At 42.5% G+C, this 25,078-nt stretch overlaps 1 protein-coding gene across 1 annotated transcript; it reads right to left on the bottom strand.

Annotated features, from left to right (window-relative positions):
* Positions 1 to 387: 387 nt before the first annotated feature.
* LOC106607259 (zinc finger protein 652) lies at positions 388 to 24,527 on the bottom strand. The gene is made up of 6 exons (XM_014204050.2): positions 24,168 to 24,527; positions 16,455 to 17,957; positions 15,772 to 15,919; positions 14,159 to 14,274; positions 5,747 to 5,891; positions 388 to 4,504 (listed from the first exon to the last, which is right to left on the bottom strand). Exons 2-6 carry the CDS (start codon positions 17,646 to 17,648, stop codon positions 3,909 to 3,911), a joined length of 2,199 nt encoding a protein of 732 aa, XP_014059525.2. The 5' UTR covers positions 17,649 to 17,957; positions 24,168 to 24,527; the 3' UTR covers positions 388 to 3,908.
* Between the last annotated feature and the right edge of the window lie 551 nt (positions 24,528 to 25,078).

The following is a 25,078-nucleotide window of genomic DNA, read 5'->3' as shown; positions in this document are numbered from 1 at the left end:
TATGCTTAGTGTAGTTTGGCATGACAACTAAAGAACAAGCAAGGTACAGTAGCCTTCCATGTGGCTCAGTTGGTAGAGCATGGTGTTTGCAACGCCAGGGTTGTGGGTTCGATTCCCACGGGGGGCCAGTACGAAAAAAAAATCATGAAATTAAATGTATGCATTCACTACTGTAAGTTGCTCTGGATAAGAGCGTCTGCTAAATGACTAAAATGTAATGTAAAATGTAGAAGTTGTTGTGACAGGTTAGGAACCAGTGTTGGTCAGTTTCCCAGGGGACCCTCATTACATTTGAACGTTACATTCATGGCATTTAAGAATAAATTGCAGCCTATTGCACATGTCAATATTGCAATTTCTATAATAACTCGAATAATTGTGCAGCCCTAGCTGAGACTGAAATTTTATTCCATTAGCTGTGAGAACAGGATACCATTAATGCAAAGATTAGTTGTCAAATGCACATGAAGCTACCAATACCACATAGGATCTGACAGAGAAGAACACACGACAGCACACAAATATGTGATAATTATGGCTACTCGTTTTTTACTTCTGAAAGTTAGCAGAGTCTGTTAAATGTACATTATTAAAAAAGGCCCAACATTACAACTTCTCCTCAATCTCCAAAAACAAACATAAACCCCCCCCCCCCCCCAGGACAGTATAAAGCTGCACAATTTTGTACCAGATACTCACAATAATAAAATATGCAATGCTACATTAAGTGGTTAAAAATACATGAGGGGAAAAAGTATATAGTTTTTTTTTTTTTTTTTTAAACATCTTTAAAGAATATACATTGTTATTTTTCTTAACTAGCCAGGATTTTAGTCAAAAGTGCATTCTATATAACAAATACGAAAGGAGGAGAATCATACAGTAAATCGGAAGAGAAAATGTTATGCAACAAAGAGGAACCTCTGGATATGAGGCAGACAAACACCTCAATGTATTTCAGATCAGATGAAGCAGGGAGGGGCTAGTGTAAAAATCGCCAAAGCAGGAGGAGCAACACTACTCGATCACTCTTTGGGAGTCCATATTAGAGCCAGTCTATTGACTTACAGGAAAAAAAATTCAACAAATATATGAACTAAACAAAACATTTCCTTATGCCATGGTCCCTTCCACGCTATCCACCTCCAGATTGATTCTCCTCCTTTTCCTTACTCAAACAGCCACTCACCAAACCAACCACCTCCCTCCTCCATGACCCAACACATCACTTCACTCACACAATGCATCGTCAGTCCCTCCCTTCACATCGACTCGCTCACGCAGAAGTAAAGTGCAGAGGATACACACAAATGGAAAAGCTTTTTAAAACGAACGTAAAAAAAAGCTGAAATAAAAAGCCTCATATTGAAACGCCATGAAAAACAGTAAGTAACTCATGGTTAAGCTGATACAGAGGCCCAACTAACAGACCCACAGTAATGGCAGAATGGTTGTAGCTCTCTGGACGGGGGGCATCTGTTAAACCAAATCCAATGGGCCAAATACCCGCAACTCAAGGTGGTACAGGGACTTGCTAATAGACTGCTACTGTTCCTCTTCAGTTTCTCCCAATATACAAACAGTAACCTGATCCACCACTCAGCCTGAACCACTACGCTATACCCATTGTGTCAATCCACAGAAACATGTCAGACATATTCTTGTCTGTGTGTGTACAAAAATCACCCTCAGAACCCCCTTCAACAGATGGCACGGCATTAGCAGGGAAGTGCACAGAGGGAGAGACCCAGAGAGTTGAACGACAGAAAGAACATGGCCAGGGCCAGACTATGTAAAAGCAGCTTTTGTTACAATGGCACCAGAGGGTTTCCATTTTGCCATTACTGAGACAAACACACACCTTAATGTTGCTCCTAAACACTGAGACTTATCTGATAACAGTCCCAGACAGGATGTTGTCCGCCCTCCTTCACCCTACAACCCACTACCAACAATCTGACAAGACAGAATCTCTCTCGGTCATTCATCAATACTAACAACAACCGGACTGTCAGAATATCATACAATGGGACAGCGGAACATTCACACAATAAAAAGGTTACATATCCAAATGTGATTTCTTTGAGTAAATGTACAACTTGAGTAAATGTATCTACACCAGAAATTGAAACGCATGTTAGACATACCCTCTGACCTTTCCTATGACTATCACTCAACAGTATGTTCAGAGCGAGATGAGAACAATTCTTCAGTCTGAAACTGAATGTAGCATATTTCCAGAAAATATTACTCGAAAATAACACATTTGATTGCTAAACCGTTAGCCCATATCACTACATCTAGGCAACATTCAACATGTTTTGATTCATCATTATTTGCCCATGTGTGTGACAGGGCCTCAATGTTTGTGTAACCTTATACAGTATATGTAACACTAAAGAGAACAAACCGTTACATTACAACAACAAAAAGTGTCCTGCTCCACACCAAGCTGTGGAAGATAGGCTGGTTGGAAAAACACAGATTTTTCAGTTAAGAGTTGTGCTGAAAAAGTCAGAACCTTGTGTTTTAATGACCTTTTACAGGGTGACCCGTATTATCTCAGCAGCAGCAGCGGGAGAGACAGAGTAGCGAGAGACAGAAAGAAAGCGAGAGAGACAGAGGAGCGAGAGACAGAGAAAGAAAGAGAGAAAGAGAAAGCGAGCGAGAGACAGAGGAGCGAGAGACAGAGAAAGAAAGAGAGAAAAAGAAAGCGAGAGAGACAGAGGAGCGAGAGACAGAGAAAGAAAGAGAGAAAGAGAAAGCGAGCGAGAGACAGAAAGAGAGAGACATGCGAGGTCCAGGTTGGGTCGTATGTGATAACCCGTCACAGTGGCGGTATTTAACTGTTTTGATTACAGAAGACAAAAAAATAAAAAAGAATCTCTTGACAAGCATTTTGTGTGAAGTGAGACCAGTGATGACATACTGCTTTTTGAAGCGTGTGTGTATACATGACGGCACGTTCAGGTTCGTCAGTTTGGTTCTGTTGGGAACGTCTGACCGTGTCAGCTCTAAGGCTGCATGTCAGTCAAGAAGACAAATCCCAGAACTGCATCACAACAACACAACCAATCCCACACTGTTACATTACACTCCAGATGTTACGAGACCTAGCCTATGTATAGAACTGTGTGTAGTACTGCAATGGAAAGCACCAATTAAGCAGAATCTCTGTTGCAACAGACTAGTAGTAGCACTAACAGGCATTTTCTAACCTCCCCACTGTGACCTATGGCAGTGATTCCTGGCCTACTGCTGGTAGAGCCAGTGTGGAATTCCTTAGGGAGACAGTGGGAGACCCAGTTGGCACCAGGATGGTAAACATTCAACAATACCTTGGTGACCCCATGATCCTACGGGTCAGCCTTAGGACCAGGACTTACAACTCCCCCGAATTGTGCAACCGTTGTTTAAGTCAGTCGACGTGAAGGACTAAGTTGATGAAATGGATCTGTTCTGACCCGCTACCTGGATAAGGAAACACTAGTAGAATAATGACATTAGCAGCTGTCAGTGGAGAGGATAAAATGTACACAAACAAGGGATAACTCACATACCGGCACACACACACACACACAGCCTTCTACCATGGGAGGCAGGCTGTCTAAGAACACAGGATTTTTGAAGAATATTTTCACAAGAAAAGATATGAGCAAAGAGGTTGTAAAATCTGTGTCAGTTGACTTGGGTCTCTAGCTAAGTGGGTCACTCACTTATCTAAAGTGTAGACTGAAAGTGTACCTGCCTGTATCCCTCACCCTCTCCCACACACACACTGGTGTGTACTGAGTGTCTTGTTCCTATCAGTCTTCGAGGGGCCGTTCCACACCAGGGGCCAGGGAGAGTTGGGGTGGGGGTAATCGAGGCGTGGCAGGCAGGCCTGGAACCCAGGGCCCACATAGGGTTCAGTGATGCTGGGGGGCCCCAGGCCCTTTGTCCTGCGGTGCCATGTAACGCAGGTAGCTGCTGTCCTCCTGCCCACAGTGGGTGAGGGGCTCGCTCTTGAAGAGGGCGGGGGGAGGGGAGACAGGGGGCACAGGCAGGTGGTGGTGGGGGAGAGGGGGTGGTGGCAGGGGCGTGCCGGGGTGGTGCTGCTGCTGTTGCGACGTGTGGTGGTGAGGGAGATGGTGAGAGGGGGTCATGTGCAGGTGGGAGAAGGTGGCGTGTCCCACGGGGGCGCGTGGGGGAAGAGCCCCTCCTGCCGGGCTGAGGCCCAGAGGGGCGGAGGTGGCGGCAGCTGAGGGGGCGAGGGCCGGGCCGGGGCCAGAGGAGGAGGGGGCAGAGAGGTGGAGAGGCAGGCTGCTGGCCTGCAGAGTCACAGGGCTGGTGACCCGGAAGCACTTCTCCTTGTGGGCCTTGAGCATGTTGGAGAAGCGGAAGCGCTGGCTACACAACTCGCAGGGGTAGGGCTTCTCTCCTGTGTGGGTGCGGCGGTGGCGCTTCATGTTGGGCCGGCTGGTGAAGCTCTTCCCACAGATCTCACAGATGAACGGCTTCTCTCCTGCAGGGGACGGAGAGAAAGGAGAGAGCGAGAGAGAGGAGAGTCAGGGACTAAATCACCCCAATTAGTTTCACTTTCACACGTCACAGAACTTCACGCATGAGAAGAATAATATACAACCTGGCAACCCTTTTTGGTCCTGTGCTGATTAAAGCTCTCTGAACTTCATGAACAAGTTAACTTTGCAATCAGACAGGGTCCCTGTAGGAGAGTACTAGGGGTCATTGCTGTCTAACCACCCACTCAGCGATGCCAGTTTACACTTTGGGATGAGATGTGAAAATGAACAATGGCTGTCCATTCGAGAGCTGCTCTCATTACCCTTTCATTCAGTGTACCCGTTACCGCCCCCATACACAGCATACACAGCATACACAGCATACTCAAAGCAACTCTCAGCTTTAATCTGAGCTGCAGTTTTTATTCCTGAGAGGCTCCGGTAAACCATTTACGGTATGACAGTGGATCATTTAATTGTGACAAATTATACTGGAGCCTTGTGTTAATGTCCTGCAACTTCTGTGAAGTAGGTAAGTTCCAGAGGAAAGGATAAACCTTGGGGGAAGAAGAAAGAAGGACGAAGAAGGAGAAGAGCGTGCATTACAAGGCGTCACTGGGTGTGTCTCCGACCACGAGGCCAAATTGGTCAGCGGTGGCCCGGGAGAGAGGGTCAAATTATTACACCATACAAAAATAACCACCAGGGCAGAGTGCAGGGAATCCAGCCACACTAGGGAGGGAGAGATTACATAAAGACTGAAAAAGAACAGGCCTGCGGCAGGGGAGAAAACGCAAGATGTAATATAGAATGAGTCAGGGTAGTCATTATAAGTAGACATGGAGGAGACGCACCACTGATGTTTTGCCACCCTCTCATTATGTAGACCGGGCAAGGTCTCAGTACCGCTTGTCTTGGGACGCCCTGTTTATAGAGCATCTACGGAGACTCACTGGCTGACTAGGGATCAAGACTGAAGGCCATGCAGACTCTCCAGTAATTGGGATGGCTTTGGTCAGGGAGCATTTCCGAATGTTGAAGACTGAAGAGGTCTGGCTTCTAACATTATTGGAAGACTAGTGTCTGAATATTTGGTTTCAAAACATTTTGATGACCGGAAAAAGTTAAAAAGGCTTTTATAGGAATAGGTCCTTGAGGGTGTGCTTTGTAATTGCACGTTTGTGTCAAACAAATTCCTCAGTGAGTGTGTGAGTGTAAACAGCTGTGTGTGTTCACTGTCTCACCGGTGTGCGTTTTCATGTGCTCGTCAAAGTACTGCTTCATGTTGAAGTCCTTGCCACACCACTGACACATGAACTGCTTGTGTCCGATGTGGACGCTCATGTGGGAGCGTAGCTGGTACTTATACTGGAACCTCTCAGCACAGTTCTATAGGGAGACAGGGAGGAGAGAAAGACATTTAGGGTGTCCCAAACAGCACCCCATTCCCTAGTAACTGCACTACTTTTTGACCAGGACCCATAGGGGGTAGTAGTGCACTATATATGGAAATATGGTGGCGTTTGAGACGTAGCCATTTAGACTACATAGCACATACACAAATCATGCCTGGAATGGAAATTCATAAAGGCTACTATATAATAATATACACATAATACTTACATAAACACACATAATATATACCTAACACAGATGCAGTGGAAGAAGGAGCCCACTACGCAGTACTGGGTCTGCAATACTCTTTAATAACAATGTAATGACACGTTAGTGGAGTTGCTTTATTTAACCACATGGAGCCCCCCACAGCACCACCAATCCAACCAACCACATGTTCCCAGACAACCTTCCTCCCTTTGTGGTTGGCCACACAGAAGCCCCCCCTGGGGGAGGTGGTACCTGCTTCCTACAGAAATGTCCTATAAACCAGAATGCTGGGTATGCAGACGAACACCTGAGGTGAGTTCAACAAGGGTTTTGTTTCCCCCGAACATGTTATTTAGTATCAATTTTAGTGGAACAATTTGAATAAACATTCCAAAACGTTACAATGAAGCCGCAAACGGCTCCTTTTTGTAAGGAATACCGTGGCTTTTTAAGAGGCAATATTCAAACTGAAAATGACTTTGCTCTTAATACTACTACTACTACTACATGTAATTGAACACCTAAATGGCCACTTCATTATTTGTAGTGGCAGTTTAGACCCGACACAGGCACGTACACTTCCGGTCAAAAGTTTTAGAACACCTACTCATTCAAGGGTTTTTATTTACTTTGACTCTTTTCTACATTGTAGAATAATAGTGAAGACATAAAAACTATGAAATAACACATACGGAATCATGTAGTAACCAAAAGTGTCAAACATATTTTATATTCTTCAAAGTAGCCACCCTTTGCCTTGATGACAGCTTTGCAAACTCTTGGCATTCTCTCAACCAGCTTTATGAGGTAGTCACTTGGAATGCATTTCAATTAACAGGTGTGCTTTGTTAAAAGTTCATTTGTGAAATTTCTTTCCTTCTTAATGCATTTGAGCCAATCAGTTGTGTTGTGACAAGTTAAGGGTGGTATACAGAAGTTAGCCCTATTTGATAAAAGACCAAGTCCATATTATGACAAGAACAGCTCAAATAAGCAAAGAGAAACAACAGTCCATCATTACTTTAAGACATGAAGGTCAGTCAATCCGGAACATTTCAAGAACTTTGAATGTTTCTTCAAGTGCAGTCGCAAAAACCATCAAGTTCTATGATGAAACTGGCTCTCATGAGGACTGCCACAGAAAAGGAAGACGCAGAGTTACCTCTGCTGCAGAGGGTAAGTTCATTAGTTACAAGCCTCCGAAATTGCAGCCCAAATAAATACTTCAGAGTTCAAGTAACAGACACATCTCAACACCAACTCTTCAAAGGAGACTGTGTGAATCAGGCCTTCATGGTCGAATTGCTGCAAAGAAACTAGACGTCAAGTTTTCATAACAATCGGTAATCGTTTTTTTTTTGTTTTGTTTACACCTTTATTTAACTAGGCAAGTCAGATTAAGAACACATTCTTATTTTCAATGACGGCCTAGGAACGGGGGTTAACTGCCTTGTTCAGGGGGGATTCGTTTTTTGCAACCTTGGTTACTAGTCCAACGCTCTAACCGCCTGCCTTACATTGCACTCCACGAGATGAGATGATAGGTCATTAATATGGTCGAATCCGGAAACTAAAGGCTCGTATTTCTGTGTGTTATTATGTTATAATTAAGTCTATGATTTGATAGAGCAGTCTGAGCGATGGTAGGCACCAGCAGGCTCGTAAGCATTCATTCAGACAGCACTTTCGTGCGTTTTGCCAGCAGCTCTTCGCTGTGTTTCAAGCTGTTTATGACTTCAAGCCGGGTGGGTATAATTTGTGGAACGTTCCAACAGGAATCTATTCCAAAAACTTCGTAAATAACAAGGTTGCCAAAAAACAATGCATACAAAGTTGTATAGCGGCAGAATAAGATACTGGGTAGTGAGTGGTCTATTTCATTGCGTTTTTCACTCATCACGTTTATTCCGAAAAATGTCTGTCCTCACTCTGGTTGCCTATGGACAAACATTAAGAATAAGCTACGTGGTGAGTTGATGCCTATTCGGCAGCTAGTTAGCTAGGTTTGTATGCGTTGCTACTTTGTATGCGTTGTTGGTTGGCAACCTTTTACTTTACGTTTTTTTGGAACAGATTCCTGTTGGAACGTTCCACAAATTATACCCACCCCTTCAAGCCTATCAACTCCCAAGATTAGACTGGTGTAACCGATGTGAAATGGCTAGCTAGTTAGCGGGGTGCGCGCTAATAGCGTTTCAAACGTCACTCGCTCAGACTTGGAGTAGTTGTTTCCCCTTGCTCTGCATGGGTAACACTGCTTCGAGGGTGGCTTTTGTCGATGTGTTCCTGGTTCAAGCCCAGGTAGGAGCGAGGACAGGGACGGAAGCTATACTGTTACACTGGCAATACTAAAGTGCCTATAAGAACATCCAATAGTCAAAGGTATATGAAATACAAATCGTATAGAGAGAAATAGTCCTATAATTCCTATAATAACTACAACCTAAAACTTCTTACCTGGGAATATTGAAGACTGATGTTAAAAGGAACCACCAGCTTTCATATGTTCTCATGTTCTGAGCAAGGAACTTAAACCTTAGGTTTTTACATGGAACATATTGCACTTTTACTTTCTTCAACACATTGTTTTGCATTATTTAAACCAAATTGAACATGTTTCATTATTTATTTGAGGCTAAATTGATTTTATTTATGTATCATCTTAAGTTAAAATAAGTGTTCATTCAGTATTGTTGTAATTGTAATTATTAGAAAAAATAAAATAAATAAATAATAAGTACGATAAAAAATAGAAGTTTTTTTTTTTTATTTAAAAAAAAATTATATATATATATATATATATATATTTTTTTTTTAAATCGGCCGATTAAAATCGGTATCGGCTTTTTTTGGTCCTCCAATAGTCGGTATCGAAAAATCATAATCGGTCGACCTCTAAAAGAAACCACTACTAAAGGACACCAATAAGAAGATGTGACTTGCTGGGGCCAAGAAACACGAGCAATGGACATTAGACCGGTGGAAATGTCTCCTTTGGTCTGGAGTCCAAATTGGAGATTTTTGGTTCCAATCGCCATGTCTGTGAGACGCGGTGTGGGTGAACGGATGATCTCCGCATGTGTATTTCCCGCCGTAAAGCATGGAGGAGGTGGGGGTGCTTTGCTGGTGACACTGATTCAAGGCACACTTAACCAGCATGGCCACCACAGGTGTCTCATAGTAAAGAACATGTCAGGAGTCAGGACGGCAGCGTTTCTCAGTCAGTCGAAATCGGTTGGTATCATTTTATGGATATATACAAAGAAATGTAAATTGAGAAAAGGTAAAAAGACACAAAGTGCAGCTAGTTTGCAGTCTTTCCTGCTTCAGTTTGAAGTGATTGTGTTAGCTGTGTTGTTGACTAGCTTCTCTGAACAATAGTTTCCTGACGAGAGAGCAAATTTTCTATGCCAGGCGAAATTGCGCCACATTACCTCATTGTTATGGATGTGTCCAAATAATTGTCACTAGAAAACAGCTTAAAACAAATACTGTTGTTATTGGATATATTGGAACTAGAGGTTGACCGACTATGATTTTTCAACGCCGATACCAATTATTGGAGGACCAAAAAAAGCCGATACCGATTAATCGGCCGATTCAGATTATACATACACACACAGTTGAAGACAGAAGTTTACATACACCTTAGCCAAATACATTTAAACTCACAATTCCTGACATTTAATCCTGGTAAAAATTCCCTGTCTTAGGTCAGTTAGGATCACCACTTTATTTTAAGAATGTGAAATGTCAGAATAATAGCAGAGTATTATTTATTTCATGATATATTTCTTTCATCACATTCCCAGTGGGTCAGAAGTTTACATACACTCAATTAGTATTTGGTAGCATTGCCTTTAAATTATTTAACTTGGGTCAAACGTTTCGGGTAGCCTTCCACAAGCTTCACCCAATAAGTTGGGTGAATTTTGGCCCATTCCTCCTGACAGAGCTGGTGTAACTGAGTCAAGTTCGTAGGCCTCCTTGCTCACACATGCTTTTTCAGTCCTGCCACAAATTTTCTATAGGATTGGGGTCAGGGCTTTGTGATGGCCACACCAATACCTTGACTTTGTTGTCCTTGAGCCATTTTGCCACAACTTTGGAAGTATGCTTCCATTGTCCATTTGGAAGACCATTTGAGCTTTAACTTCCTGACTGATGTCTTGAGATGTTGGTTGAATATATCCACATAATTTTCCATCCTCATGGTGCCATCTATTTTGTGAAGGGCACCAGTCCCTCCTGCAGCAAAGCACCCCCACAACATGATGCTACCGCCCCTGTGCTTCATGGTTGGGATGGTGTTCTTCGGCTTGCAAGCCTCCCCCTTTTTCCTCCAAACATAACGATGGTCATTATGGTCAAACAGTTCTATTTTTTGTTTCATCAGACCAGAGGATATTTATCCAAAAAAGTACAATCTTTGCCCCCATGTGCATATATATTTGTAATAATGACCATTACAACAATACTGAATGAACACTTTTATTTTAACTTAATATAATGCATAAATAACATCTATTTAGTCGCAAATAAATAATGAAACATGCTCAATTTGGTTTAAATAATGCAAAAACACAGTGTTGGAGAAGAAAGTAAAAGTGCAATGTGCCATGCAAAAAAAGCTAACATTTAAGTTCCTTGCTCAGAACATATGATGGTGGTTCAATATTCCCAGTTAAGAAGTTTTACGTTGTAGTTATTATAGGTATTATGAAGCGTCGACTATTTCTATACCAATTGTATTTCATATACCGTTGACTATTGGATGTTCTAATAGGCACTTTAGTATTGCCAGCCTAATCTCATGAGTTGATAGGCTTGAAGTCATAAACAGCGCTGTGATTCAAGCATTGCTAAGAGTTGCTGGCAAATGCAGTAAAGTTAGAATGAATACTTATGAGCCTGCTGTTGCCTATCACCGCTCAGTCAGACTGTTCTAAACGAGTTACTGGAACTTCCAGCTATAGTTTTTGCTTGTAAGCAGGAATCAGGAGGATAGAATTATTGTCAGATTTGACAAATGGAGGGCAAGGGAGAGCATTGTATGCATCTCTGTGTGTGGAGTAAAGGCGGTCTAGGATTTTTTTGTCTCTGGTTGCACATGTGACATGCTAGTAAAAAGAAAATTGTAAAACGTATACGTTTAACCACATCAAAGTCCCCGGCCACCAGGAGTGCTGCTTCTGGGTGAGCACCCTCTCCCTTGCCCATGGCGTTATAGAGTTGGTTGAGAGCGGTCTTAGTGCCAGCCTCGTTCTGTGGTGGTAAATAGACGGCTACGAATAATATAGATGAGAACTCTCTTGGTAGATAGTGTGGTCTACAGCTTATCGTAAGGTACTCTACCTCAGGCGAGCAATACCTCGAGACTTCTTTAATATTAGACATTGCACACCAGCTGTTATTGACAAATAGACACCCCCCCACCCCTCGTCTATCAGAGGTAGCGTCTCTGTTCTGCAGGTGCATGGAAAATCCTGCTAGGTCTATATTGTCCGTATCATTGTTCAGCCACGTCTCGGCGAAACACAAGATGGCACTGTCCCCGACGTCCCGTTGGTAGGACAATCCCAATCGTAGGTCATCAATTCCACCCTCCAATGATTGCACGCTAGCAAGAAGAACGGATGGCAGTGGGAGCCCACTCGCTCGTCTACGGATTCTCAGAAGGCCTGTTCCAGTGAATGCAGGACATCCCTCTCGAAGAACTCGTGAAAGGAAAACATTTCTTCCAGTCCGCGTTGAGTAATCGTTGTTCTGATGTCCAGAAGTTATTTTCCGTCATAAGAGACAGTAGCAGCAACTTTAAAAAATAAGTTACACAAAACACAAAAAAACTAACAAAATAGCACAATTGGTTGGGAGAATGTAAAACGTCAGCCATGTTCCTCGGCGCCATCTTGTATATTAGCAAACGTTGGAACTCTGTTATTGGTCTATTAACTTATACCACCTAGTGATGTCACCAGGCAAACCAAAACTCCATCCATGCAAAACTTGAGGGGTATACTACGAAGGAAACTAGATCTACTCAGGGTTTTCTAAGGCTAGCCAGCTTCAGTTAGCTTCACATTCAAGCTCAGGCTTAATCCATACTATGATGGTGGATATTGCTCGTCCGCCTGCCACTAACTCTAGCAGGCTTATAACTGCGTGTAAATGTCACACATGGCTAGTAAATGCCGAACTCTTCATTGAGACCATGCTGAAACATCAATCCATGGGCGAGTCGGTACCACATTTTAATTTGTGCCAAAATCTAATTGAAAGAAATGTTGTACTGCAAATTTAGCAGACTATGGTCTGAAATGGGCTTTTAAAAGTGCTGTTTTTATCTTTAATGCCGGCTTTGCTGTGCCTTTCAAAGCATAAGCACCTCCCACTCCAAACGTTATAATAATTGTATTAAGTAATACAAAAAGTTTTACTGCGTGTGAAGTTTCAAATGCATTCTGTCGTTACTAAAATGTGTAATGTGATAGGTATTTTAACATTACAATTGAATATTCAGTCATCTTCCTCACATGAACGGGATGATGCGAGAGGGAAGGAATCTGAATTTATTGGTCCTCAACTCGCAGCTCAGACATTCAGTATAAATGGAGTTACTTGACCCGGGGCAGGTAGTTATGAAGGATTCCTTGCCATAGAAATGTGCCTTGCTAAACGGTGAGCCTCGCTGTACTGGTTATCCCGAGTTGAACTCAGAGTTGACCAGAGTTACCTCTCTAACTGCTCAAACCTGATTTGTTGTATAGGGCTCCACTGATTAGAAGGTCCTATGTAGATAGTTGCTGGTTGAAAAAAAAAAAACCCGGAGGAATTAACACCTATCAAATGTTTTCACACTTTTACAGTGTTAGTTTCATCAGCTGTCATTCAACAATATTGCACAAAACACAGAATAAACAGTTTTGACTGCACTGGTTCTTCAAAAAAAAGTCAACAGTCCAAAAATCCAACTTCACCCATCTGTATTTTTATTCCAGTTATTCTGTACACCATGTGTTTTCATGGTCTGCTAATGTTTGACATGGACATGTTGCATCTAGACCTGGTTGCTTACACCAGCTAGCCGTTGCTACAACTGTGACCATAAACATTTAGGGATAGTTTATATGTAGTCAAGTGTGCCTTGGTTCAATAGTAATCACCATTTTGGAGCAGTCACAGTACAGCAGGCCATATTCCTCTGTTCAAGCAACCCATAGTTGTCTGAATCCTGCCCAATTTGTCTGAGTTAGCAATTCAAACCTCACCAGCTAGAAGTCAATATTTAAGGATTCTAAAACGAATATGAATACATTGGACATGAACACTATTCATTCTCTGTTAAACACTGTCCTTATAAAACGAATATTCATGAGAAAAAAAAGAAGTGTATACACTCTATAAAGTAATCTTGAACTTAGTCTTCTCCAGACAGAATGCAGGTGGATGTTCTATTTAAAAACTCTCCATCCATCATGCATGAATGAAGAATTGTTATTGAAGGGTTTCTGTAACTGGTATATTGTCACTTATCGGTGTTTCCTACCCCCATCTAGTGGTCTCTCTAGCACCCTACTCTATTACAATCCTGTGTTATATATTCTGAGGAAATCATCAGGTGGTATATGTAAAATCAATATTTGATGATATTTCTCTGTTTGCTTTTGTATATAATCTAGATCATGCATTCTATTGTACTAGGTACTGATTCATAGACGTTCTGATGTGTTTTCTTGCTGGATCATGTGACATGCAATTATTCTTGAAACAGAAGCCAGACGTGCGTGCCGACGATTCCAAATGATGACCTGAGGCAGAAACATTTGTGTTTTGTTGTCACCTTTCATTTATGATTTTGAAGGGCACCATGATGGTTTTAATAAACATCTTTATTTTGCTTTCAAGCCTCAGTTTTGGATTTATTTTCTTTATGTTTTTGACAGTGTCTCCATCTCTTCCAATACTCTATAAAGTGAAATAAAACTTCTGTTTCAGTCTGTTTGTGTTTGAGTGTGGGAGGGACAGTGTGACTGCAAGTCTAAACAGCTCACCTCACAGCGGAAGGGCTTCTCCCCAGAGTGCTGCAGCGAGTGAACCTTCAGGGACATGCTGCGCTTGAACGACTTGCCACAGGTCTCACAGGTGAACGGCATGTCCTTAGTGTGAGCTGCAGAGAGAAAGGAACAGGTTAAAGGAGGACAACTACCAGAGAGGGACAGGGGACAGATATTGGGGTGTTAAAACAGTGTTTGATGGTGCTCAAAAGCGAAGAGTATTTATTTTCTCTCTCAATAAAAGAGAGATCTGAATGTAGCTCCACGAAAGAGCAAGAAAGGCAAGCGAGTGAGTTACTTCCAATTGAGATGATGTACAGAGCCCTGCAAAAGTATGCCTACCCCTTGGATTTCTTCACATTTTAATGTTACAAAGTGGGATTTAATTGTCAAAAATCGACTCAACATACTCTAATGTCAAAGTGGAAGAATAATTCCGTGTATTCAGCCCCTTTGTTTAGGCAAGCCTAAATGAGTTCAGGAGTAAAATGTGGCTTAACAAAATCATATAAAAGTTACATGGACTCACTCTGTGTGAAATAATAGGGGTTGACATGATTTTTAAAATGACTAACCCTTCCTCTGTCCCCCATACATACCACATATGTAAGGTCCCTCAGTCAAGTTTTGCATTTCAAGCACAGATTCAACTACAAAGACCAGGGAGTTTTTCTAAAGCCTCATAAAGAAGGGCAGTGATTGGTAGATGGGTAACAATAACAAATCAAACATTGAATATCTCTTTAAGCATGGCTAAGTTAATAATTATGCTGTGGATGATGTATTAAACCACCCAGACAGATACAGTCGTCCTTCTAAACTGAGCTGCAGGACAGGAATGAAACTGCTCAGGGATGTTACCATGGTGATTTTAAAACAGTTAGAGATGGCTGTGGTGTGAGAAAATGGCTGTGATGGGAGAAAACTGAAGATGGCTCAACAACATTGTAGTGACTCCACAACAATGACTTAAATGACAGTGAAAAGAAGAATACAAATATTCCATTGTATGCAACAGGACAGTAACGAAATCCTGCAAATGAATACACTTTTTGGCCTAAATGCAAAACCTTTGTTTTGTTTGGGGCAAATTCAACACATCACTGAGTAACTGCCTCTTTATTTTCAAGCATGGTGGTGGCTGCATCATGGTATGGGTATGCTTGACATCTGCAAATACTGGTTTTCAAGATAATGGCTGTTGACAGAGCTTGAAGAATTATGAGAAGAATAATGGGCTAATATTGCACAATAAAGGTGTGTAAAGCTCTTAGAGACTTAGCCAAGAAAACTCACAGCTGTAATCGCTGCCAAAGGTGTTTGTAACATGTATTGACTCAGGGAGCTGAATACTTATGCAACAACAATATTTTTTTACTTATACATAAAAATGTTTAAAAAAAAATATTACACATTTTCTTCCACTTTGACAGAGTATTTTGTGTAAATTGTTGACAAATTGAAATTAAATCAATTTTAATCCCACTTTGTAACAATAAAATGTGAAGAAATCCAAGGGGTATGAATACTTTTGCAAGGCACTGTATATCCTATTAGGGACATTTGGGAGTTACCAAAATGCAGGAACAGACAAACTGGAGTCCACCTACCAACCATGTGCTTGCGGACATGAGCCATTGTGTAGAACTTCTTGTCACAGATCTCACAGGCAAACTTCTTCTCTGCGTAGCCGTGCACAATCTTGATGTGCTCGTGCAGCGACCACAGCTTCTTGAAAGACTTGTTGCAGGAGACGCACTGAGCAGCAGAACACCACACACAGATAATGCATTATGAAACAGGTGATGATTGTTGTTGTTTTGTGACAGTGATTTACCCCGATACACCCTGACAGAATCCAAGAACAGGAGGAAGCAGCTGAGACAATCCCAGTGTATGGAGCTGCAGATGGTATTTCCCACACTGCTGTAACAGTATCTGTCTAGGCTGGTTCCTAACGCTCCGATTCCCTCTGCTGGACAAATCGTTTCTTACATCCTTCAAACCCCAGAAATCTGGCCTTGATGACAAACTGAGATTTTAGTTTCACTGTACCTGGTACGTAACTGTAGCCAAAGTACCTAATCAATGGACTCGTTTTGATTGCTCAGGTCAAAAACACATTGTACATCTAATTAAAAAAGCAGAGACCAGGGTTGCGTCCCAAATGGCCCCCTTTTCCCTACACAGCGCACTACTTTTGACCAGGGCCCCCACATGGCTCTGGTCAAAAGTAGTACACTGTATAGGGAATAGGGGGTCATTTGGGACAAACGCCAGCTCTCCTCCTTACCTGGATGTTCTTTTCACAGTCAGTCTGCTGGTGTAAGGCCAGCTCACTCTCCAGGACAAACTTCTTGCCACACTTGTCACAGATTTGCATGCGTCTGTGTGTGACGTTCATGTGCTTCTCCAGGTACCAGCGGGTGTTGAAGACGCGTGGGCACTTTTCACACGCCAGCGTCTCCCGCTCGTCCCCATCCGCTTTATCCCCCGTGGCAGAGCCAGCTGAGGAGGGGGTCCCCTTGCCCTCCCTGGCAGTCCGGCGCGTCCTCTTGGGCGGCTGGGTGGTCTTCTTCCGTCGGCCCCTGGTGGTCATGCCGGTGGTGCTCAGAGCGGTGCACTGGGTCTTCCTCCGGGGCTGGCTGGTAGCGGGGGCCACCCCACGCCGGGCCCTCTTGGCTCTCGTTCTGCGGCTCTCTATTTCTTCCTCCTCTTCCTCTTCCTCCAGATCTTCCTCCTCTTCCTCTTCTTCTTCCTCCTCCTCCTCCTCCTCCTCCTCTTCTTCTTCTTCTTCGCTGCAGTGTCTCTCTGAGGCATCGGTTTGGGGGGCGGACTTGTCCCCCTTTGATACATTAAGTGTCTGATTGTTCAGGTTGACCTCCACGATGATCTGCTCCCGCTTGAAGGACTCCTCCTCCTCCTCTTCTTCCTCAGAGTCCTCGGAGGTGCCCCCATTGCCTGCCTGGGGCCCCTGCGCGCCTCCCTCCTGCCCTACTGTCCCCTCTCTGTAGAACTGCTGCTGGGAGGAGGTGACATGCTGCGGGGACATCTGACTGGGGGTCTGGTCACCCATGGGGGTCTTGGCTGCCATCTTGTTGTCCACTAGCACAGAGTATGGCTTGCCCCCGCCCTCCCGCTTGTACAGCTTGCCCGCTAGGTCCAGGTCTGGGGTGGGGGAGTGGTAGTAGGACTGGGCCACCTGCTGCGTTCTGCGCCCCTCCTGTGACATCCCACCTGGGCTGGACACCTCTCCCTTCAGGCTCTGGCAGGATTTCATGTGTGGGGGAGGGGGAGACTGTAGTAGTGCTAGTTGAAGCACAGCCAGAGATTTGTTAGCAGTGTTGGTATTCTTAAACTGTGAGAGTACCCTCGCTATGTTGTAAGGAGGGGCAGGGGGAACGGAAGCAATCCCCCACCCCTCCCGCCACTGAGGAGACAGGAAGGAGGAAGGGAAGAAAGCGTCACCCAGATTCAAACAGGGCATCCATGCTTAAGACTGAGGACAGACCGTGAGTGCCATTCTGCTACAGCTTTGTTCCATAGGCTTCTGTTGAGCTTGACTCTCAAAGCTTCTCTGGAAGCTGGGGGTGTCTGCTCTTCAACCTCTGAGGTGTCGGTCTCTCCGCAGATGAAGCCTCTCAGGTTAGTCTCTTCACTCGAGGCTGTCAACGTTATATTGTGTGTTAGGGCTTCAGTCTTTAAGCTTCCGTCTTGAGGGGGAGCTTCACGCCGGACTTTGAGCCGCAGTCAGAACTTCTGTGCCTCGTTTCAGGAGCCATCTGCAATCTGCCGCCTGGGAGAGCAAGCGAAAACAGAGAACAAGAGATTAGGCTGAATTTTGTGACAAGCGTGCGGTGCTGCCTCAGAGTGAGTGTGTCTGATGTGAAACTAAAACCTGGGGGAAGGCGTTGTGAACTGAGACATGTTCCACCGCAACTGTTTCACTGGCATGTGTGAACATCCAAACCACACGCATCAGAGCTCTGTGAGAGAGGACTTAACCCCAAAACACACTCCTCCTGTTCCTCACAATCTATTTATGCTTTCAGGTCAAAATCATCTTTCATCAATCTCACCATCTTGTTAACCAGACTTGATATATGCCATCTTAAGTCATTTTTTTTTTAAATGATACCGTCACATTTAAATCAGAAAACCCCATCTTCCATGTCGGCTTTCAAAACACCAGTTCCACCATACTTAAATCTCAGCGTTCACATTTCAATAGCAGTTAATACACTGCCATATATAACAATATTCGTAAGCTGGTATGAAATATACAATTTTGCTTTATTTACTTTGCCTTTATTTAACCAGGTAAGTCACTGAGAACACAGTCTCTTTTACAATAACGATTAAATGACGGAGCAATGATAATTGGCAATTATGTAGGCCTATCTTTCCACAAACTTATTGAAAAAAGTAAGCAATTTGCTCATTTCAATTGGCTCCTTGAACTCTGATGAAGGTGTGTGAAACGTCAATGCATGTATGATTTGCACTCGTACCTTAACGCCTATAAATGTCACCCACCCCCACACACACCTATTGTGGCAGTTACAGAGCACCAAATAACCACAGTATGGGAGTTGTAAACGAGCTCAACCACAGGAAACTGTACATCAGCTTCTCTGTGTGAGTGAGTGATTGAGCGAGCCTGCACAGCGCATGTGATCCAAGACCAAATATACTTTGTGTATATGACAGTGTTTGGAAATGTAAACGAAGCTCTTGCATTTATTCTTGTTACTTGGCTTTTGAGGGGTCTTTTACTGCCTGCCCCTATAACACTGTCATGGCAGTGACCTTCGAGGCACAGCGCTCGAGGATATGACACTAGTAAGTCAGACATAGCTACAAATGTAAGCTTTTTGTTATTTCCACATGTACGTTTGACCCCAAATGACCTTGGGCACGGACGCTGACTCAGCACTGGAGTTGGTTTCTTGACTTGCAACGACTTCGAGAGCTACTAGAAAAAAACATTTCCTTTCTCATAAACAACAAACATCCCCTGCTCAACGGCCCAATATAGTCTAACCGTCACAACCCACCTCAAGTATTAGCAAACCCACCCCACCCCCCTCCAACTCAAAACAGGGAGAGTCCACAGCTGCTTTCAAATCAATGCAATAATCAAGACAGATAGTAATATTAGAGAACACACCAGCAATGATTTCATAACTATTCTGCTACAGACAGTCTACAATAGTGATGGGGGGAAAAATGTACAGTTACATATCACTATATTACTGATACTTTGACTCCAAGTAATGATTTGAGATAGATAGATAGATAGATAGAGATAGATAGATAGATAGATAGATAGAGATCTATATCTATACACATACATACACACACACACACACTCCTAGAAACCTGTGCCAAAACGCTGGTATTTTTCATCCTATAGTTTGTTCCCCCATCTTCTTTTTAAACAGTGAGCGAACATGTTTTCAGCTCTTCTATTTCCATGACTGATCAAAACTAATTTTCTCTTGCTCTCTTGTCTCTCTGCAGAAGACATATAGTGAGCAACATGTTTGGAACATCAAATTGATTTTTTTTTTTTTTAAATACATTTGCAGTACCGAATCGGAATGCATATTGAATCGTGAGAATCCCAATACATATCGGTATCTAAGTATCGGGACAATATGGTATCTTCAGGTCCCTGGCAACTCCCAGCCCTGGTCTAAAAGCAGTCTGTTCCGATGATGTGGAGTGTGATTCTGATCAAGTCAAGGAGGCCCTTTAACAGCAGACTCTAGCCCGCTGGACTGTGTCTGAGGCTGAGCTCCCCACACAGTCCCAAACTCTCTGGGCCCACCCCCTCCTCTATCCACTACACTTACGTTGCGAGAAGTACAATTCTGGAACAGACCGACTCAAATACACACATGCAAGCACTCAAACAAAATGCCTACTGCTATGTGTTGACAAATTATTATTATTATTATTATTATATATATATATTTTTTTTAAATCAGAGGACAGACATGCATAGGCATTTAGACAAAAGCAAAACAATACACCCCCACCCACCACCTTTCTTCCGGTGCATGTTGACTTTCTGAGAATTGGACCGCTTTAGGTGCATTACAACCACAAGAAGAGGGAGTGGAGAGCACTGTGCGCCATACAGCACCTCATCTCACCTACCGGAGCATTAAAAACTCCCTCAGATGCTCTCCTGCCCCATGTGCAGACGTGATGTTAGATCTGCCAGAACCAATTCAATAGGCCCTGTACTCTCTTAACAGCTGCTTATGCACAGGAATGTAGTAGGGTCAAGAAGACAAGAGGCCCGTGCATTGATGATCCCTCTGAGTGGAGTGCGTGTCAAATGAGTCACGGCTTTCCTGATGTGTAGTGCAGGCAGATGTAGGCCTACCCTTACACCAAGGGTTTCAAACTCATTCGGAGGGCCGAGCGTCTGCAGGTTTTTGGTTTTTCCTTTCAATTAAGACCTACATAACCAGGTGCGGGGACTTCCTTACTAATTAGTGACCTTAATTCAATAAAGTACAAGGGTGGAGTGAAAACCCGCAGACACTCGACCCTCCGTGGAATGAGTTTGACACGTGCCTTACACCGAAGAATGAGGATTCGTTCTGCTCAGTGAAGATTTGCAAAGAAATTACTGGACCAGAACTTATGACAACTTTGCACAAACTTAGTGCTGTTCCGGTCATTAACATGATCAAACAGAGAGTGGAGGGGGGCCAAGAGAGCATGTGCAAACGTTCCACAACCACACACAGGACAGCTGAGGTTCTGCAACTCGTATTTAGTAAAAATCCTTAGTTAGATGAGTCACAGTAGAGTTTCACTCACAATGAGAGAGCACAGCCCTTTGATGTGGTGAGCAGGAAGAGAGCAGACTTCACAATATCAGTGGTAATTGTACGATTACCTTGTCAGATGTCGAGGTTAAATTCAGTGTAAATTCGGTCGTATATGACTCCGCTTTTTCCAGTTTGGTAGTGCTGAGCGATTCATGCTTTTTGAGGGTGGTCCTGTTTCAGCTTGATTATTAAAAATAAACCGTTTTCTTGATGATTTCTTTATACATTAAATGCACTGTGTATTATGTGAGTTGAATGCTGTAACACAGAATAAAACAATGAATACAATCTGCTGTGAGGTATTGACTACCCATTACTGCTTATCACTTATTAACCATAATTTATTCACATTACTTTAATCAAATACTTATGTTGTGTATATTACATTTGTTTTAATTGATGACTATTATTTCATCCCAAGTCATCTCATCTCTATAGAGCTGCTGCCTATGCAGTTTGACAAAAATCACTATTTCAGTAGTTCTTCAAAGTAAATACGGCATACTGTTATGACTGCTGAATACCAACTGTCAATCACTTAGATCATGTATTTTCAGTTAGAGATACCTTGCAAAGCAACCGCTCTCTATCCCTCACTTTGTAGAATATAGGCCCGTTGGAAACTACAACTCCATACTACATCGCACAGTTCGGGCTTGATCTGATTTGTCTCTAGAGAAACTGCGCAATGTCTGCAATGACCTCTCAGAAAAAAAAATGGAATTCAAATATTTGAACTGACATTGGTCAATTAGTTGTTTTTAAAAAATGATCTAAAGTGTCTGCAAGATGGGCTCAAATCCTGTGCAGTTGGTAATCGCAACTTCATGTTGGTAAATTGCATGTATATAGTGACATGTCGAGGGTATGCATCAAAGTGTGTCAGGTGAATCCTTCGCATAGGTTTAGTTTCAATGCATTATTCTGCATCATTGAATTCCACCCTCCCTCTGTCTGTGGACTTAATGAGCTTTCTCTTTGAGGCAAATGTGTGAGGGTTCACATTCCTGACTCCAAACTCATAAGACCAGCTTACTGTGTTGCGCACAGGAGGAGAGCCCCATGCCCTTGTAGGTATTTGTGCCTAAGCTTTCTATATGTATAGATAGAAGGGCAGCAGCGGTAGGCGATCATGCTTTAAACCTCCACAAGCCTCTGCTCTGTCCTAAACTCTATCCAAATGCATGGCCTACTTTTCTTTTTCGCTCTGTAAAGTAATTAAGTAGTTATTTCAAGTATTTTTACTTAAGTCTTTTTTTGTGGTATCTGTAATTCACTACATCCCTAAAGAAAACAATATACTGTTTACTCCATACATTTTCCCTGATACCCAAAAGTACTTTTGAATGCTTAGCAGGACAGGAAAATTATCAACATTCACACACTTATCATCCCTAATGTCTTTGATCTGGTGGACTCACTAAACACATGCTTCGTTTGTAAATGATGTCTGAATGTTGGAGTGTGCCCCCCGGCTATCAGTAAATTAAAATAAACCAGAAAATGATGCAACCTGGTTCGCTTAATATAAGGAATTTGAAATGATTTACACTTTTACTTGAAGTATATTTCAGCAATTACATTTACTTTTGATACTTAAGTATATTTCAAACCAAAAACTTTTACTCAAGTAGTATTTTACTGGTTGACTTCCACTTTTACTTGAGTAATTTTCTATTAAGACATTTTTACTTTTACTCAAGTATGAGAATGTTGTACTTTTTCCACCACTGCCCTCTGTGACAACACAGGAAAGGAAGAGGGGGAAGGATCGGATGATGAAATGCAACAACATAGGCTAATGAGACGGTCCATGGTGAGTCTCAGTTTTGACAGGTGAGAAGTCTGTCAACCTTAAAGTAAAAACACTAATACTGAAAGCTCTTAAAATACATGTCTCCGTCATTCGTGAGAGCTTGCCATTTAGCTACTATTGACAAACACATTTATCTATCAAGTTGGGTCTGACAATGTGATATGAAGGAACTGGAAGCTAATTGTTGTTTTAGAAATTAGGCTATATTCAACACAGCGAACGTGTACATGGCAAAAGACGCCTCATAAAAGCGTCTGCACAACCGACATATTGTGCTGTAATAAAAGTTGACATTTTGTTTCGCAAGAATTGGCACGGCTGCAGCTGGGCCTAAATCACGGCTGACACACTGCAAAGCAATCCTTTGCCCCCTTCTCAAACATAACAGACTATCTATCACGAATGCTAACTCGGCTTCGCTTGCAATCAATCTGGCCTAGCTAGCCATTTCGCCAGCTGGCTGGCTAGGTTAACTTGCTAGCTACGTCAATTTGGCGCTAACTTTACCAACCCGCGATATATTTTCCAAATACTAACAATTGATAAAATACGCATGGCTATATTAGTTGAACCCTACAAACTCCAAAACAACGCATATTAACAACTGTTACACGGTTGAATGCAGTTTTGTTGGTAACAACCAACTTAAAAAAATAAGTGCAAAGAAAGGGTTAAACAAAAAGGAAACATTGGTTGGTCAAGACCGTCGGACGGAAGGCCGTTCGGCTAGCTAATTTATTAGGTTACAAACAACTAGCAAGGTAGATTCAGCTTACAGTAGCTATCATTTTACATTGGTTGGAAATCGACATACTAACAAAAGACAGAAACAATTTGACTATATCTACCTAGCTAATCAAGCTCGCTACGCACTGTCCATTTCACCAGAAATAATACTAGCCAACATAGCTAGCGCAAATGTGAATTACCATGGCACACGGCTAACGTTAGCTAGCAAATCCTAGCTAATCACAGACGACTTTCACTTTTTTTAACCCAAAACCTCCCAGATATAAATCGGCTAAACCGATATTTTACACCAGTATACAATCTTGCAGTATCAAATCTTATACAAGGTTAAACATGTCATTATTTGTTAATAAAATTGTTCAACAATCATAGCTACAATATTTTTTTTAAGAAAATCCTATTCCCGATGAAAAACCTAGCATGATAGCGCACAGCTCGTTACATACTCAATGACGGTTTATTGTCAGCAGTCTAGCTTGATAATAACCAAAACAAGAAAATCCTTCATTTGTTTTGCATTGTAGACAAATGTCATGTTTGTAAATACATTAAAAAATCTACAATAACTTGTAGATAAATTATACCTTACCTTCGGTGAGAGCGCCCTCTTTCTCATTTCGTGCAATCAGAGTTGCAGGGATTCTTGAGTGCTGCAGACGCACAAAAAGAGCCAGCTACTCTTGCGGTTCACCACTGTTTGATAATCCTATTGCATGCTTGATTGCAAATGCGTTTACTAATGCATTTTTAGAATGTATGACACTGATATGTTAGCAGTGCTACTGTAGATCAATCGCTACGTGGCCCAGACAAGGTCTCGCGCGCACTAACGTTACCGACCTCGCTCATCCCAGGCACTGACAGGCAGGCCGCTGTCTGGGTTGGGTAGGCGCGCCACAATTTTTTCGTCTCCCCTCCAAACCAGACAGGGCACGATGCGCGCACTCGTCTGTCCCCATCTTTAGCCGGGAAATTATAAGAAAACCAGAGCTGGATTTCACACGGAATCGGTTACTGGAAAAAACGAACTACTGCATGAAATGTACAGCTAAATGTCAATGCCCAGATGTTGGAGATCTCTGTTGGAGACAGTATTTCACCTTATACATTTTTTTTTTCATTGCCCATTTCCTGAACATAGAAGCCTATAAGGATGGATATCTGTACTAACCAAACACAGTAGATTGACTGCTCTGTTCTTCACGTCTGTAACCACTCTTTTAAAACGAAATGTTTAATGTGCAACTGTATATTTAGCAACTTTCCCCTCTCACCTAGGTACTGAAATGTGTAATTGTCATTTGAAGTATGCCAATTATGGACATGCAAATAAGTTAATTATATTTTAATATTTACTGTAGTGCCCATAACTATGACTGTGTGTAAAACGAACAGGAAATCATACTTACATCGTGTAAACGAGACAGAAAAAAAAAAAAAACTCCTTTATGCAAATGTGCTAAAATGTCTACAACCTATATCAGGCTGTTGGGCTAGGAG

The sequence above is a fragment of the Salmo salar genome, chromosome ssa06, assembly GCF_905237065.1.
Source record: "Salmo salar chromosome ssa06, Ssal_v3.1, whole genome shotgun sequence".
NCBI lineage: Eukaryota > Metazoa > Chordata > Actinopteri > Salmoniformes > Salmonidae > Salmo > Salmo salar.
The sequence above is the reverse complement of the archived record's forward strand: the minus strand, read 5'-3'. Positions and strand labels throughout refer to the sequence as shown.

What these genes read in the sequence shown, in the direction of transcription:
- LOC106607259 (XM_014204050.2), bottom strand. Translation starts at nt 17,648, where the DNA reads ATGCCCTGTTTGAATCTGGGTGACGCTTTCTTCCCTTCCTCCTTCCTG. An exon ending in ACTGTGAAAAGAACATCCAG is followed by an intron (nt 15,920 to 16,454) that starts GTAAGGAGGAGA and finishes TCTGCTGCTCAG; the next exon opens with TGCGTCTCCTGCAACAAGTC. An exon ending in GCACATGAAAACGCACACCG is followed by an intron (nt 4,505 to 5,746) that starts GTGAGACAGTGA and finishes CGTCCCCTGCAG; the next exon opens with GAGAGAAGCCGTTCATCTGT.